This window comes from Mastigoproctus giganteus, chromosome 5 (genome assembly GCF_048544385.1).
Source record: "Mastigoproctus giganteus isolate SK-2022 chromosome 5, ASM4854438v1, whole genome shotgun sequence".
NCBI classification, from domain to species: Eukaryota; Metazoa; Arthropoda; class Arachnida; order Uropygi; family Thelyphonidae; genus Mastigoproctus; species Mastigoproctus giganteus.
Window position 1 is genome coordinate 53,198,402 of NC_143579.1, and position 13,916 is coordinate 53,212,317.

The 13,916-nt window shown below is 38.5% G+C and overlaps 1 protein-coding gene across 1 annotated transcript in view; it reads right to left on the reverse strand.

Annotated features, from left to right (window-relative positions):
- Nucleotides 1-13,916, reverse strand: part of Vps15 (vacuolar protein sorting 15) — a 316,929-nt gene that overhangs the window by 170,725 nt on the left and 132,288 nt on the right. The window contains exon 15 of the mRNA XM_090374029.1: nt 3,082-3,164. Coding sequence (XP_090230155.1) covers nt 3,082-3,164 — 83 coding nt within the window. The remainder of the gene's footprint in view (nt 1-3,081; nt 3,165-13,916) is intronic.

Sequence of the window (13,916 nt, forward strand, 5' to 3'; positions counted from 1 at the left end):
TTACTTTGTGGGTTCCTTTTTTTTTTTTTTAATCATGAATCGTTACTATTTGCTAACACAAATGTAACTGAAATGTAACACACTGTGTACATTCACTAACTTCTACCTTATTATTATTCTAGCAAAGGTTGATCATTTTGCTCACTAGTTTCCATTTTTTTTCTGAATTACAAATCATAAAAAGATGGCTGACTCATTTATTCTATCAGATTATTATGAGGGCATATTTGGGCTATCTGTTCAGTATAATAAATTAATAATGAATAGATGGGTTCTAATAGTGCATCTTAATCACTCCATATACACTGTGCTGCCACTTTATTAGGTACACATACCCAGTAGCGTGTTGAGCTTCCTTTAGCCTTCAAAACAGCCTGAATTTATCTAGGCATGGATTGAACAAGATGCTGAAAACGTTGTGCAGAAATGGAGTACCATGCAGACATGAGTGTGTCACACAGTTCCTTGAGATTTGACGGAGGAGTAGGCCTGCAGCAAACAGCCCTTGCCAACTCATCCCAAAGATGTTCAATAGGATTGAGATCCGTGGACTGAGCGGGCCACTGCAGCAAAGAAAAGTCATTGTCATATTCCTGGAACCATTCCATAGTGATTCGGGCTTTGTGAACTGGCGCATTATCCTACTGGAAGTAACCATCTGACCAAGGATAAACTGTCAATATGAACGGATGCACTTGGTCAGCAACGATGTTAAGGTACGATGTGGCATTCAGACGTGAATCTATGGGTATCAATGGACCCAACGTGTGTCAAGAAAACATTCCCCACACCATAACACTGCCAAAAAAATTATTGATGAAGGCGGCTATTCAACACAGCAAATTTTTAATGTTGACGAGACTGCTCTGTATTGGAAAGAAATGCTGGATCGAACATACATTGTCAAAGAGGAAAACACAATGCCAGGTTTCAAGGCATCAAAAGACAGGGCCATGCTCTTGATTGGGGCTAATGCAGCAGGAGATTACAGATTAAAACCACTGCTTGAGTACAATTCTGGAAATCCTCGTGCATTTAAGGGTATCAATAAATCCACCCTACCCGTGCATTTTCAATCGAACCAGAGAGCATGGATAACAATATCTCTCTTTGAGGACTGGTTTAAATGCTGCTTCATTCCCAAGATTAAAGAATATTGTAAAGACAACGACTTCCTTTCAAGATTTTGCTTCTATTAGATAATGCTCCTGGATACCCTACGCATCTAGATGATTTCAATTCGAATGTGAGAGTCATATTTTTGTACTGCCAAACACGACTTCACTCATGTGACCTATGGATCAGGGTGCAATTTCGAATTTAAAAGCATACTATTTAAGCACATCATTTGCTCAGGCATTGTCTGCAGTAGACAATGAGAAAAATTTTATGTTAAGAGACTTTTGTAAATCTTACAACATTTACCATGCCATCTTAAACATTAATAAGGCCTGGGTGGAAATTACTAAAAGTTGTTTAAATGGCGCATGGAAGAAAATATGCCCACGGCACATAAAAGGCTTTGAAGGGTTTGAAAAAGACAAAACATATGAAGAGGTTACAGATAAGATTGTAAATTACAGATAAGATTGCAGCGACAGCGAAAGAAGAAAATGCTGATGAAGCTCAAGATAAACCAAATGAGCAGCCGAGAAGCTTCATCACCAAAGAGATGGCAATGGCATTTCGTGAAATTGCATCGGCAATGCACAAGTTTGAGAAGATGGATCCTGACAGCGAAAGATTCTTAAAAGTTAACAGAGGGGTGAATTATATGCTTGCTTGCTACAAAGAAATCTACAATGAAAAGAAAAAAGCCACTGTCCAGTCATCCATTAATATGTTCTTTCGTAAGGTTCAGCGGCCGACCCCTTCTAAATCTCCACAGCCCTCAACCTCTGCAGCAGCGTACTTATCAGCTGAAGACATCGATTCTGGCAACAATGCTCGAGAGGTAAAACTTACTGACATTATGCCTGTCTCCTCTATTTTTTTGTAATTTTATAATTTTGAAATTTTTTTTAAATTGCACGCTTTTGCAATTTTTTTGCAAAATTTATTGCAATTATTAATTGCAATAAATTTTTTGCAATTATTAATTAAACATTAATAAGGCCTGGGTGGAAATTACTAAAAGTTGTTTAAATGGCGCATGGAAGAAAATATGCCCACGGCACATAAAAGGCTTTGAAGGGTTTGAAAAAGACAAAACATATGAAGAGGTTACAGATAAGACTGTAAATTACAGATAAGATTGCAGCGACAGCGAAAGAAGAAAATGCTGATGAAGCTCAAGATAAACCAAATGAGCAGCCGAGAAGCTTCATCACCAAAGAGATGGCAATGGCATTTCGTGAAATTGCATCGGCAATGCACAAGTTTGAGAAGATGGATCCTGACAGCGAAAGATTCTTAAAAGTTAACAGAGGGGTGAATTATATGCTTGCTTGCTACAAAGAAATCTACAATGAAAAGAAAAAAGCCACTGTCCAGTCATCCATTAATATGTTCTTTCGTAAGGTTCAGCGGCCGACCCCTTCTAAATCTCCACAGCCCTCAACCTCTGCAGCAGCGTACTTATCAGCTGAAGACATCGATTCTGGCAACAATGCTCGAGAGGTAAAACTTACTGACATTATGCCTGTCTCCTCTCTTTTTTTGTAATTTTATAATTTTGAAATTTTTTTTAAATTGCACGCTTTTGCAATTTTTCCTGCACATGAAATAAAAAATTGAATAAATACAATAAATAATTCTATTTACATGTTAGTTGAATGTTTCTTTTTTGATTCAATCAATTCAGCGAGCACAGTTGCGAGTGCTGCACAAGCACGGGGGAAATTCCGACTTACGTAGCGTTCTGCAGAATGCACACAACCCTTACGTAAGTCGGGGAGTTCCTGTATTTCATTATGGTTGCTGGGTATTTCTGCTATAACTAGTAGTGTCCCGGATCCATAATCTGATTTAATAAATTAATAATTTTTTCATTCTTTTTTAGCCGTTCAGTTTTATCACTACATCCTATTATTTTTATTTATATTATGCATGCATGCACCAGAAATAATTAGAAGCAATTACCGTAGAGCAGTTTCTGCCAAAACAGCAATATTCTCTGCATAAGCCATTCGTACAATAACAGCTTCATCTTGTGTAACATGTGCCTTAAAAAGAAAACCAAGCCTTATTACTCACAATAAATATAACTCATTTGTTTTATTTATCACACTATTAACAATTAAGACAAATAATAACAATATATACCTGCTTTTAATCAAAAGTAGCTCTTGACAGATAATGATAATCTCAAATTGATCACTCATTAATGATGAGTCTCATCATTAGTGATCACTATAATTGGATATCCACTATTTAATCCAGTAATATTAAAAAAACATAATGACTGTTGTTATTACTATCATTAATATTATTACGTGGGTCACATTAATAGTGTTTTATATTCATGGCAGAATGAGCATGAAAAAATTACAAATATTTATTTTTTAATATTAGCAGCTTTTACAGCTGCATAGTTAAATGGGGGTGATTCAAAGTTCACTGATTTTTTTTTTTTATAAAGTGTTGCACCAAAATGACACAGTACCCTTTGAGACAAATGGTGGAAATACCATTCTCAGTCCCTGAAACAACCCATTTTCTCCACACATGCACATCAGCAGTATTACAAGGTATTGTCACTTCAAGTGTAGAACAACACTATACCATAAAATTTTTGTTAAGAGAGAAAGTGAAGCCAGCTGAAATACTCCATGAGTTAAGTGCACAGCCATATTTCTTTGTGGAGAGATCACATGAGCAAGTGCGTGTGTGTCTGTGTGACTGATGCGACAAGCTTTCAAAAGGTGTGAAGAAATTGCTAAACAACCATATCCCCATATTCAAACTGTCACAAATATGAAAATCAAGGAGCTGATCATGGATATGAAAATCACAGATATGTCACATCAAGGAGCTAGTTTGGAAAAACCAACAAGTACAGTGTGTGATATTACATAAAGAGATGGCGTAAGTGTTAGCATTAGTAGAGGCATATGATGCAAGAAAGAAAGTAAGATAAGAAAAGAAAAAAAAAAAAAAAAAACTTCCCTTTTCACTCATTCATTTGTTCCAAAAGTTTGTCCAGTTCTTCCTTGAATTTATTTAAGCTATCAACTTCCACAACGACAGATGGAAATTTGTTCCAGCAATCAACCACCTGTTGACTAAAGGCAAAAGGCAAATTTCCACACATCTATTCTACAGCTGTCTTTCCTCAATTTGAATTTATGCCCCCTCAGGAACATAAATTACAGGTATAGAGGTATATGAATTAGAGTTTAGAGGTAGGAAGACAATTATTCATGAATACATCATTCAAGAAAGTGTGTGCACTGTGGGCCCAAAAGGTAAGAATACTTTGTGGTGTTATTCTGGTATGCAACGACACACATGACCCCACATAGGATTTCCACATGCCAAACAATTCAAGGTGCAGCTTTTACTGGTAAGAGCAAAGCAAGTGTATTTTTGGGATTCAGAAGCACATAGCTGCCAACGTTTGAAAAACTGGAGATTGGGTAACTGTAAAGAGGAGAGGGGCTTAGAGGGGAACAGGCATTCTGTGTGTTATCAGACACTCAGTCTAAAACACTGATGGATCCAATATCTTTCTATTTTAGAAGATTTAAGAGAAATATGGTTGGCCTCCCTCCCTAAAATCCACTCATGCGCACCTTCTCGATGGTAAGCCCTGTTACGTCACTTTAGTGGTAACGAACATGTAGAGCAGTTCTCTTCAAGATGCCTGGTCAGCGTGAAGAGGAAAAGAGCAAACCCTCCAGAAAATGACAACATGACGAAACAGACGGCCCTCAGTCCCCAGCAGCTTTCACTCCCCCTCTTATGGCAGGAAGAGGATCAGAGTGGAAGCAGAGGGTGCTAAGAATCTCTGTGTATGACCTGGCTGCCATGCACGGAAACTGAACTTGGCCTGTTACAACGTAAGATCGCTCGTCGATGAAGATAGGATACTGGAACTGGAAAAGAAATTACAAAATGTGAATTCGAATATCATCAGCATGGCTGAAACAAGAAGAAATGAATCATAAGTTTATCAAATGGAAATTTGCTGTAAACCAATGGAAACAGTGAAAAGAGCGAAGGTGGAGTTGGCTCTCTGGTCCATAAAGATAAAAAAAACAACATTTTGGAATTCAAAAGTACATCAACAAGGGTGTCAAGACTACTACTCAGGATTTCTAAGAGTACAAACTGAAGGTTATAATGATATATGCACCAACATCGAGCCATGATGATGAAGAGGTTGAAGAAATGTACACCGAAATTGAGAGACTTCCAGATGAACAGAAAACTCACTACGCTATTATTATGGGGGACTTCGATGCTAAGGTTGGAAAGAGACAAAATAGTGCAGAAAGGGAAACTATACGAAATTTTGGAATTGGTGAAAGAAATGAAAGAGGTGAAAGCCTTCTGGAATTTGCAGAATCTTGAGGAACGTTAGTAACGAACACTTTCTTCAAGAAAAGGGTGAACAGAAAGTGGACATGGAAGAGCCCAAATAGATTAACAACTAATGAAATTGACTTCATCCTCACTAACAGAAGATATAGTGTGAAAGATGTTACTGTTCTGAACAAGGTAAATGTTGGAAGTGATCACAAGCATAGGAGCATGTATGCTTGCATGTATACCAATGCTAGAAGTATAGTAAATAAATTTGATGAATTTGAAGTGTTGGTCAAGACATCAAAGGCGGATATTGTTGGGATAGCAGAGACGTGGTGTCACAAAGATATAAGGAATGCAGAACTGGAATTTGGGGAGTACAATGTGTACAGAAAGGATAGACAGGACAGAAAGGGAGGGGGTATTATGCTGTTCATTAAGAAAAACATAAAATCAAAGGAATGCACCCAGTTAATATAGATGAACAGTGCTCTGTTGAGTCAGTTTGGTGTGACATAAGCACTGCGAAAGCAAAAATAAGAGTAGGAGTGTGTTACAGGCCTAATGACTTGAATGAGTACAATGAACAATTGTACAGAGAAATAGAGTGGGCCAGTAAATCAGAATGTCTTATAATGGGGGATTTTAACTTCCCAGATATTGACTGGAACTTGTGGGTTGGTCACTCACACACTAGTCAGACGTTTGTGGATTTATTGGATGATTGTTTTCTGCAGCAGCATGTTCGAGAGGCAACCAGAGAAAGTAACACTCTTGATCTGGTTATCAGCAGTGATCATTCGTGTATTAAGAATTTGCAGATAAAGGAACCACTAGGTGGCAGTGATCACAGTGTGCTGAAGTGGGATTTACTCAAAGAGGTAACTACCGTCAGGGGTAAAGGAAAGGGTTTTTGCTTCCATAAAGGGGAGTACAGTGGTCTCAGACAGTTTTTAAATTCTGTACAGGACAACTGACAATGTTACAAACAGTAAATTCTAAGTGGGAAGCATTCAAGGAATTAATCGTGGAAGCTACTAGACTTTTCATACCAATTAAGAAATATTGTTCAAGGTTTAGGCCTAAATGGTTATAAAATGAACTAATGAGACTCGTGACAGAGAAGAAAAATGCATGGGATGCATATATATTATCAGGCAACGCAGAAGCCTGTGGCAGATATAAGCTAGTCTGTAATCAGGTCACAAAGGAGGTTCGGCAGGCGAAGGCGGATTACGAGAAATCTTTGGCAAAAGATGCTAAGAAAAACAGCAAGGATTTCTTTACTTATATAAACTCTAAAGGAAGGGGATGAATACGATTGGTCCACTTGACATCGATGGTTCGACTGTTGATGATCCTGCTCAGATAGCAAACAAACTGAATGAGTATTTTGCATCTACATTCACACGTGAGGAATTATTACAGTTTGAAAGTGGAAGAAGGTTATCAAATTGTAGCAGTGTGCTTAATGATTTTGTAATAACTGAGAGTAAAGTGGAGGAGAAATTGTTGAAGTTAAACATAAGAAAGGCACCTGGGGTGGATGGGATCTATCCAGTTATTTTAAAGGAGGCGGCAAAGCAACTAAGCAAACCCTAAGCCATAATTATGAGAGCATCCTTGGACTCAGGGGAGGTTCCCACGGACTGGAGATGTGCAAATGTATCCCCAATTCACAAAGGTGGATCGAAGGGTGACACGAGTAATTACAGACCAGTTAGTTTAACTTCTGTTCCGGGTAAAATAATGGAGTCACTGGTTAAAGATGCATTGCAGGATCATCTAGACAAGACTGCAGCAATAATTCAGACACAGCATGGGTTTGTTAAGGGAAAGTCTTGTCTGACAAATTTGATTGGTTATTATTGGTTATGTGGTCACAAAGGAACTGGATGCAAAAAATAATTTTGATATCATATACTTGGATTTCAGGAAAGCTTTTGACACTGTTGCGCATGGAAGACTATTGTACAAATTGGAGCAGATTAGTATTAAGGGTAAGTTGCTACAATGGACAAAAGGATGGTTAAGTGGGAGAAGACAGAGGGTGGTAATCAATGGGTGCTGCTCTTCGGGGACTAATGTTATTAGTGGAGTTCCACAGGGTTCGGTGTTGGGTCCACTGTTGTTTTGTGTATTTATCAATGATATTGATGAAGGTATATCAGGCTTAATGTCGAAGTTTGCAGATGACACAAAGGTTGGCAGGGTTGTTAATGACAGTAATGGCAGTGTGCTACTGCAACAGGATCTAGATAATTTGGGCAGATGGGCTAAGAAGTGGCAACTGAAGTTTAACCTTGACAAATGCAAAGTACTGCATATGGGTAGACGTAACCCCAGAGAAACGTACCAACCGTGTGGTACTACACGTAAGGTGGTAGAAAATGAAAAAGATCTGGGAGTAATTGTGCAGTCAGATATGAAGTTTTCTGAGCAATGCAGACAGGCTGCTAGGGCAGGTCATGGGGTTTTGTCAATCATATATAGGAATTTTGCTAGCAGGGAAAAGGAGGTGATTGTCCCTCTGTATAAGGCAATGGTCAGGCCACGCCTTGAGTACTGCGTACAGGTCTGGAGGCCTCATTTTAGGAAGGATGTAGATTTGCTTGAGCGTGTACAGAGAAGAGCAACACGATTGGTGAGGGGAATGAAGGGATCCTCTTACCAAGAGAGGCTTAAGTTCTGCAAATTGCAGTGGCTGGAGACTAGGCACCTGCACGGTGATCTGATTGAGGTCTATAAGGCCTTGAATGGGTTGAGCACGCTGAATTCTGATGGGATCCTTCCACTTGTTCAGATTACGAACCTACGGGGACATAAGTTCAAATTAAGAAAGGACAGATGTAGAACAGATGTGCGGAAATTTGCCTTTAGCCAGCGGGTGGTTAATTGCTGGAACAAACTTCCATCTGTCGTTGTGGAAGTTGATAGGTTAAATAAATTTAAGGAGTAACTGGACAGGCATTTGGAGGGAATGGTGTGTTTTTTTTTTTTTTTTTTTGGCTGATGCTGCATAAGCTCATACACTTGCTTTCTTGCATCACGTGCCACTACTACTACTACAATGGTAAGAGGCACACTTGATATAGATTCAAGAAAAGAAAGGAAAAAACTGACTCGAATAAATAATGCAATGGTTTTTGAGATAACAGAAGAGGAAAAAAAGCAGTATGTACTGGAACTGGAACTTAAGAACAAGTTTGAGCTTCTGAAGAACTTACAGGACCAAGATATCGACGGGGAATACAATAATTTTCTGAAAGTGATAAAGTCTGAGAAACCTATAGGTAAAAAGAAATCCAAAGAAAGAAGAAAAAATTAGTCAAGAAACACTTGTCATGATGAACTGAAGATAACAAATGAAGAGCAAGATAAACACTGACAAGGACAAAATTGAGTATACTGAGTTGTGCAAGGCCATTAGAAAGAGATTCAGAGAGGACATAAGGAGATTTAACACAAGAAAAGTAGAACATTAAAGGAAAACAAAGGACTTAAATCAGCAGTCATGAGCAGTAATACAGAAAGACAAATGATACTGAAATTGAAGAATAGTGATGGTGTACTTATAAATAGCAGAAAACTACTACTATAAAAAATTATATAAGGAGCGAGGAAATGATGCAAGCAGTGAGGAAAATGGATCACAAATTAGCAACACATATGACATACCCGATATCCTTCTTAATGAGGTAGAACATGCATTGAATAAATGAAGCATCAGAAAGCCCCGAGTGAAGATGAAGTTACTGTTCAGTTATTAAAATTGGGGGGAAGAGACATGACACAGAAACTGGCAAGACTCTAATAAATGGGAAAGGCATTATCGATTTAGCGATCAGTTTAGTGATCGGTTTAATCGATTTAGCGGCAATCTACATACCCCCAGCTCCAGATATTGCAACAATTGACAATGCTACCGACTGGATAATGAGTAAGTTATACTCTTCTGCTACTCACATTCTCTGCGGCAATTTTAACCTTCCACCCCCATCTCAGCCCTCTCCTTCAGTGACTAATGAACAATCTCTGTCCATTAAAGTTTACGATTATCAATGAGGAGCCAACGAGAGGCACCAATTGCCTCGACTTGATTCTATATTCTGGAATTTGCAGAGTCAACATTCCATCAGAAACGTCCTTCAAATCAGATCACGACCCAATTGCATTACTTCTTGTTCTGCCTATGTCCAACTTCAATTGCCATAATACTGTTGAAAAGAAAATCATATTTTCTCTGACTTTTCTGAATCCCAAAAAGTGCCTTGAGGCAGCAGTCTATTCCGTGGCATATGATTGATGGATATGACCCAATCCTCGCAGTTGATCTAATCACAAGATGGATAAATACAGTCACCCTCTATGCGTCAGTCAAAACCGTTCACATTTCTCCAAGAACTAGAGATTGGTAAACCAAAGATCTAGCGTGCAGTTTCCACAACAAGCAGTACGGCAGTGGAAAATCTCTGGCACAACCCAAGATCGAATCCTATACTCCAGAGCAAGAGCTATTTTCAACAGACTCAAGGCATCAGCAATAAAGAGATACACTGATGCTGCCTTGTCTAAAGGAAAAGCGCCATACTCATCCAGACACAGTCTCATTAATTCAAATCTTGATCTAGATAACTGGATGGACTACATTTCAAGATACAAAGCCAATTCTGCTTCTGCTGAAATTCCTCTCCAAAACTCTCAATTTGCTCCTACTGATGATCTTTCCATAATTTCCATCACACGACAGCAACTGATATATGCTATTAACTCCGTGCGTCCATCTAGTACCGCAGGCCAAGATAAGATACCTCATTTCATAATTAATTCCCTGCTCAATGGAATGAATACTCTGTGAGGCCACTGCCTAAAGTTAAAGTGACAACAAGCCTAAAAGATTTCAGACCAATCTCAACTTCTTCCACCCTCCTCAAACTTCTTGAAAAGGTACTCCTTCCAGCATTAAACAAACAGCTGATGCCACAGAAGCCGAAACAGTTCCATTTCAGTCGCAAATAGATCCACCATAACAAACCTCATGGCTGCACAGACATCAATTCTTCAAGCCTTCGAAACTAAATCCCAATTAGCTATTGCGTACGCCGATATTGAAGCTGCTTTTGACAGCCTAGACGTCACAGCCCTTCTGCAATTCTTCTTCAGGATTAATGGAGACCTACTAGCTTTCTTCACTGCCTTATTGAGGAATAGAAGTGTCCACCTCACAATGAAGAAGACCTACTTTACAAGAAAAATCAATGCAGGAGTCCCACAAGGTGGCATCCTGTCTGACCTTCTCTTCTCAGCCATTCTAATTCCTTTCATGAGTCCCCATGATGATGCTCTAATATATACTGATGATATAAAGATTCTTACCTTAATCCCACTGTCTGCAAACCCAATGGCAATTACGTCTTCAATCACAGAGAACTTGACCGCTCTTTCAACTTACTTGAAGATGTTTGGATTAAATCTTAACCCTTCAAAATCTGTAATAAAGATTTACTCATTGAAACAGCAACCAACAGTAATTCAACCATCAGTTTTGGGTGCTCTCATCCCAGTGGTTACCTGCCACAAGGATCTCGGTGTCTATTTTGATCCGAAGCTGAAATTTAATGTTCAGACAGAATATCTCCAGAAGCGATTTAACACTCTACGCTGGAGAGCAAAGCAACACTTACTTCATTCTAACGATGCCGCAACCACTACCAGATATCTTCAAACCACTGTTTATCCAGTTATTTTATATGCTGCTGAAATTTGGGCATCTGCATCGCCCTCACTTCAAAAACTGGTGTTCTCGTGTGAATACTGGACCCTGAAATGGGCCACAAATAAGCATCGCTGACCCCCTCAATTGAGAACAACTGACAATGCTGAGCAGCTAAATGTACCCAGGCTCCTGAGGTTAATTGACAGCAGGTGTTTAATGACTACATTAAAAATATACATAGGAGTCATAAACGCCCCAAACATCTGGGATTTCTGTCAGTGGCACAATCCTCTGCCATCCTTGAGGTCAGAGCCCACACTAATCCTCAAATACAACCGGTTAAACTGTGTAGTCAGTTCCTACCTGTCCAGACACTCCCCAAAATTCAGGAACTGCTCCATCTTGGAGTCAACCTACAGAAAATGCCTACTGACTACAAATACCGTCACGTGCTCCTCAAGTGGATTACATCTGTGGAACTGGGATAAATTCCTCCAAACTGGGTTACGACGTTCAGTTCCTCTTTATATTTTCCTATTATTATAATTTCATTTTTACATGTTTAATTTTGTGTAACCCATAATTTCCCATGTAACTGTAATTTTTGCCAATTTAATGACTATATAATGTAAAACTCCTGGCCATATGTTGCCGTGATGAGAATTATTGTCACTAGTAAATGTACCGTACTTAGCAGCAATAAAGAAGTTGAATTAATTAATTAATTAATGATGCATAAGGAGTGGAATAATGCAATAATAATTTTACTGCATAAGAAAGGAAATAAATCATAAATTGGAAATTATAGACCAATTATCTTGTTGACCCACATCTACAAGTTGTTCACAAGGGTCATTTGCTAACAGATAAGAGAGAATACTTGAGAATCAACCAAAAGGGCAAGCTGGCTTTAGGACATTATTCTCAACTATGGATCACCTTCATGTAATATAACACCTAATGGAGAAAGCAAATGAATATAAAACACCATTATGCCGGCATTTGTGGATTATGAAAAGGCATTTGATTCTATACAGCATAAGGCAATGTTTCAGGCACTGGAAAGGCAAGTCATACTATCCCATGCATTATGATTTTGAAGAAAATATATGAGAATGCTACTTTCTTTATTAGACTAGACAAAGACAGTAGTAAATTTAAAGTTGAGAAAGGAGTTCAAAAAAGGAGACACAAATCTCCAAAGTTGTTTACTGCTGTCCTTGAGGAAGCTTTCAGAAGATTGGACTGGTCGCAGGAGTCAATGTGAATGACTCCTACGACCAGGAGTCATTCACGACCAGGAATGACTCCATAAATGGTTTAGAGTACCTAAACCATTTATGATTTGCAGATGACATTGTGATCATAAGCCACGATCCCAAAGAATTAGAGGAAAATCTTAATCAGTTATGCAGAGTTAGTAAGGATTTCAGACTAAAGATGAATATGGCTAAAACAAAAGTAATGGTGAACTTAATAATTATCAAAGGAGCAGTAATTGAAAAGGTGGATTCATATACTTATTTGGGACAAGTCATTAGCTGTAATAATGATAAATGGCTGGAAGTCAAGAGAAGGATAAATTTTGGATGAATATCATTCAGGAAATATAGTCACATACTGAGGAGCAATATCCCAATTTGTTTGAAATGTAAGATAACCATCATGACTTATGGAAGTGAAATTTGGGTACTCACAAAAATAATGGAAGAGAAGCTGAAAACTACAAAGCTAAGAATGAAACGAATTATATTAGGAATAAGACTGTTAGATAAGAAAAGAAAAAAAAAGGATTAAGCAGCAAACACAAATAAAGGACATTCTTATCAAAACTAAAGAACTGAAATGGTCTTGGGCAGGACACAGCTGAAAGACATGATGACAGATGAATTAAGTAAATGCCGACCGGGCTAGCCAGGTAGGTAAAGTGCCTGCCTAGCAACCTAAAGGTCGCGGGTTCGATTCCCGCCTCGGGCTGGATATCACGATGGTGCCGAACCAACCGGTTGGTTGGATATCCCGGCCACGATACACGAAGGAAGCAAGAATAAACTGGTTCCTTCGTGTATTGATCACATCATACGAAATAAAAAAAAAAAAAAAAATTAAGTAAATAACAGAATCTTACCCAAGAGGAGCTAAAAGAAAATCTGGGAGACAACAGAGATGGACAGATGAAATTCATGTGTTTGTGATGTTGTTGTTGTTATTTGGTTTTTAGGAGCATTAGCAACTAAGGCCATATTGCTCCGGGAATATGTGGTGGTCATTCCCTGACCTTTCTGCATCCTCCGTATTTGGTGGTGATGGGCTCGAACCCCGGTCTAATCAAGAAGCGTGTGCTACGCACTGCTGCTCCTTCCCACCTGGCTACGGAGGCACCTGAGTTTGAGTTTGTGGGTAGTAAATGGATGGCCATTGCACAAAACAGAAAGAACTGAAAGTGGCTGGAGAGGCCATCATCCTGTAGTGGATTTAAAATAGCTGATGATGATGATGATGAAAGAGAGTAGAAGATTTTTGTGGGAAAAAATAAATAAAACAGGAAGAAAACAGGAGATTTATTAGAAAAATCTGGAGCAGGAGTTTCTTAAAGTTTAGGCTTTGGACTTAAAATTAAATTTCGCTGAAAACATACATATGCATTTTATATTAAAATACAGCTACAGGATATCTGTAGCTAATATCTGAAAACATACCAGTAAGTATGCTTTTAAATATTAGCTTACCT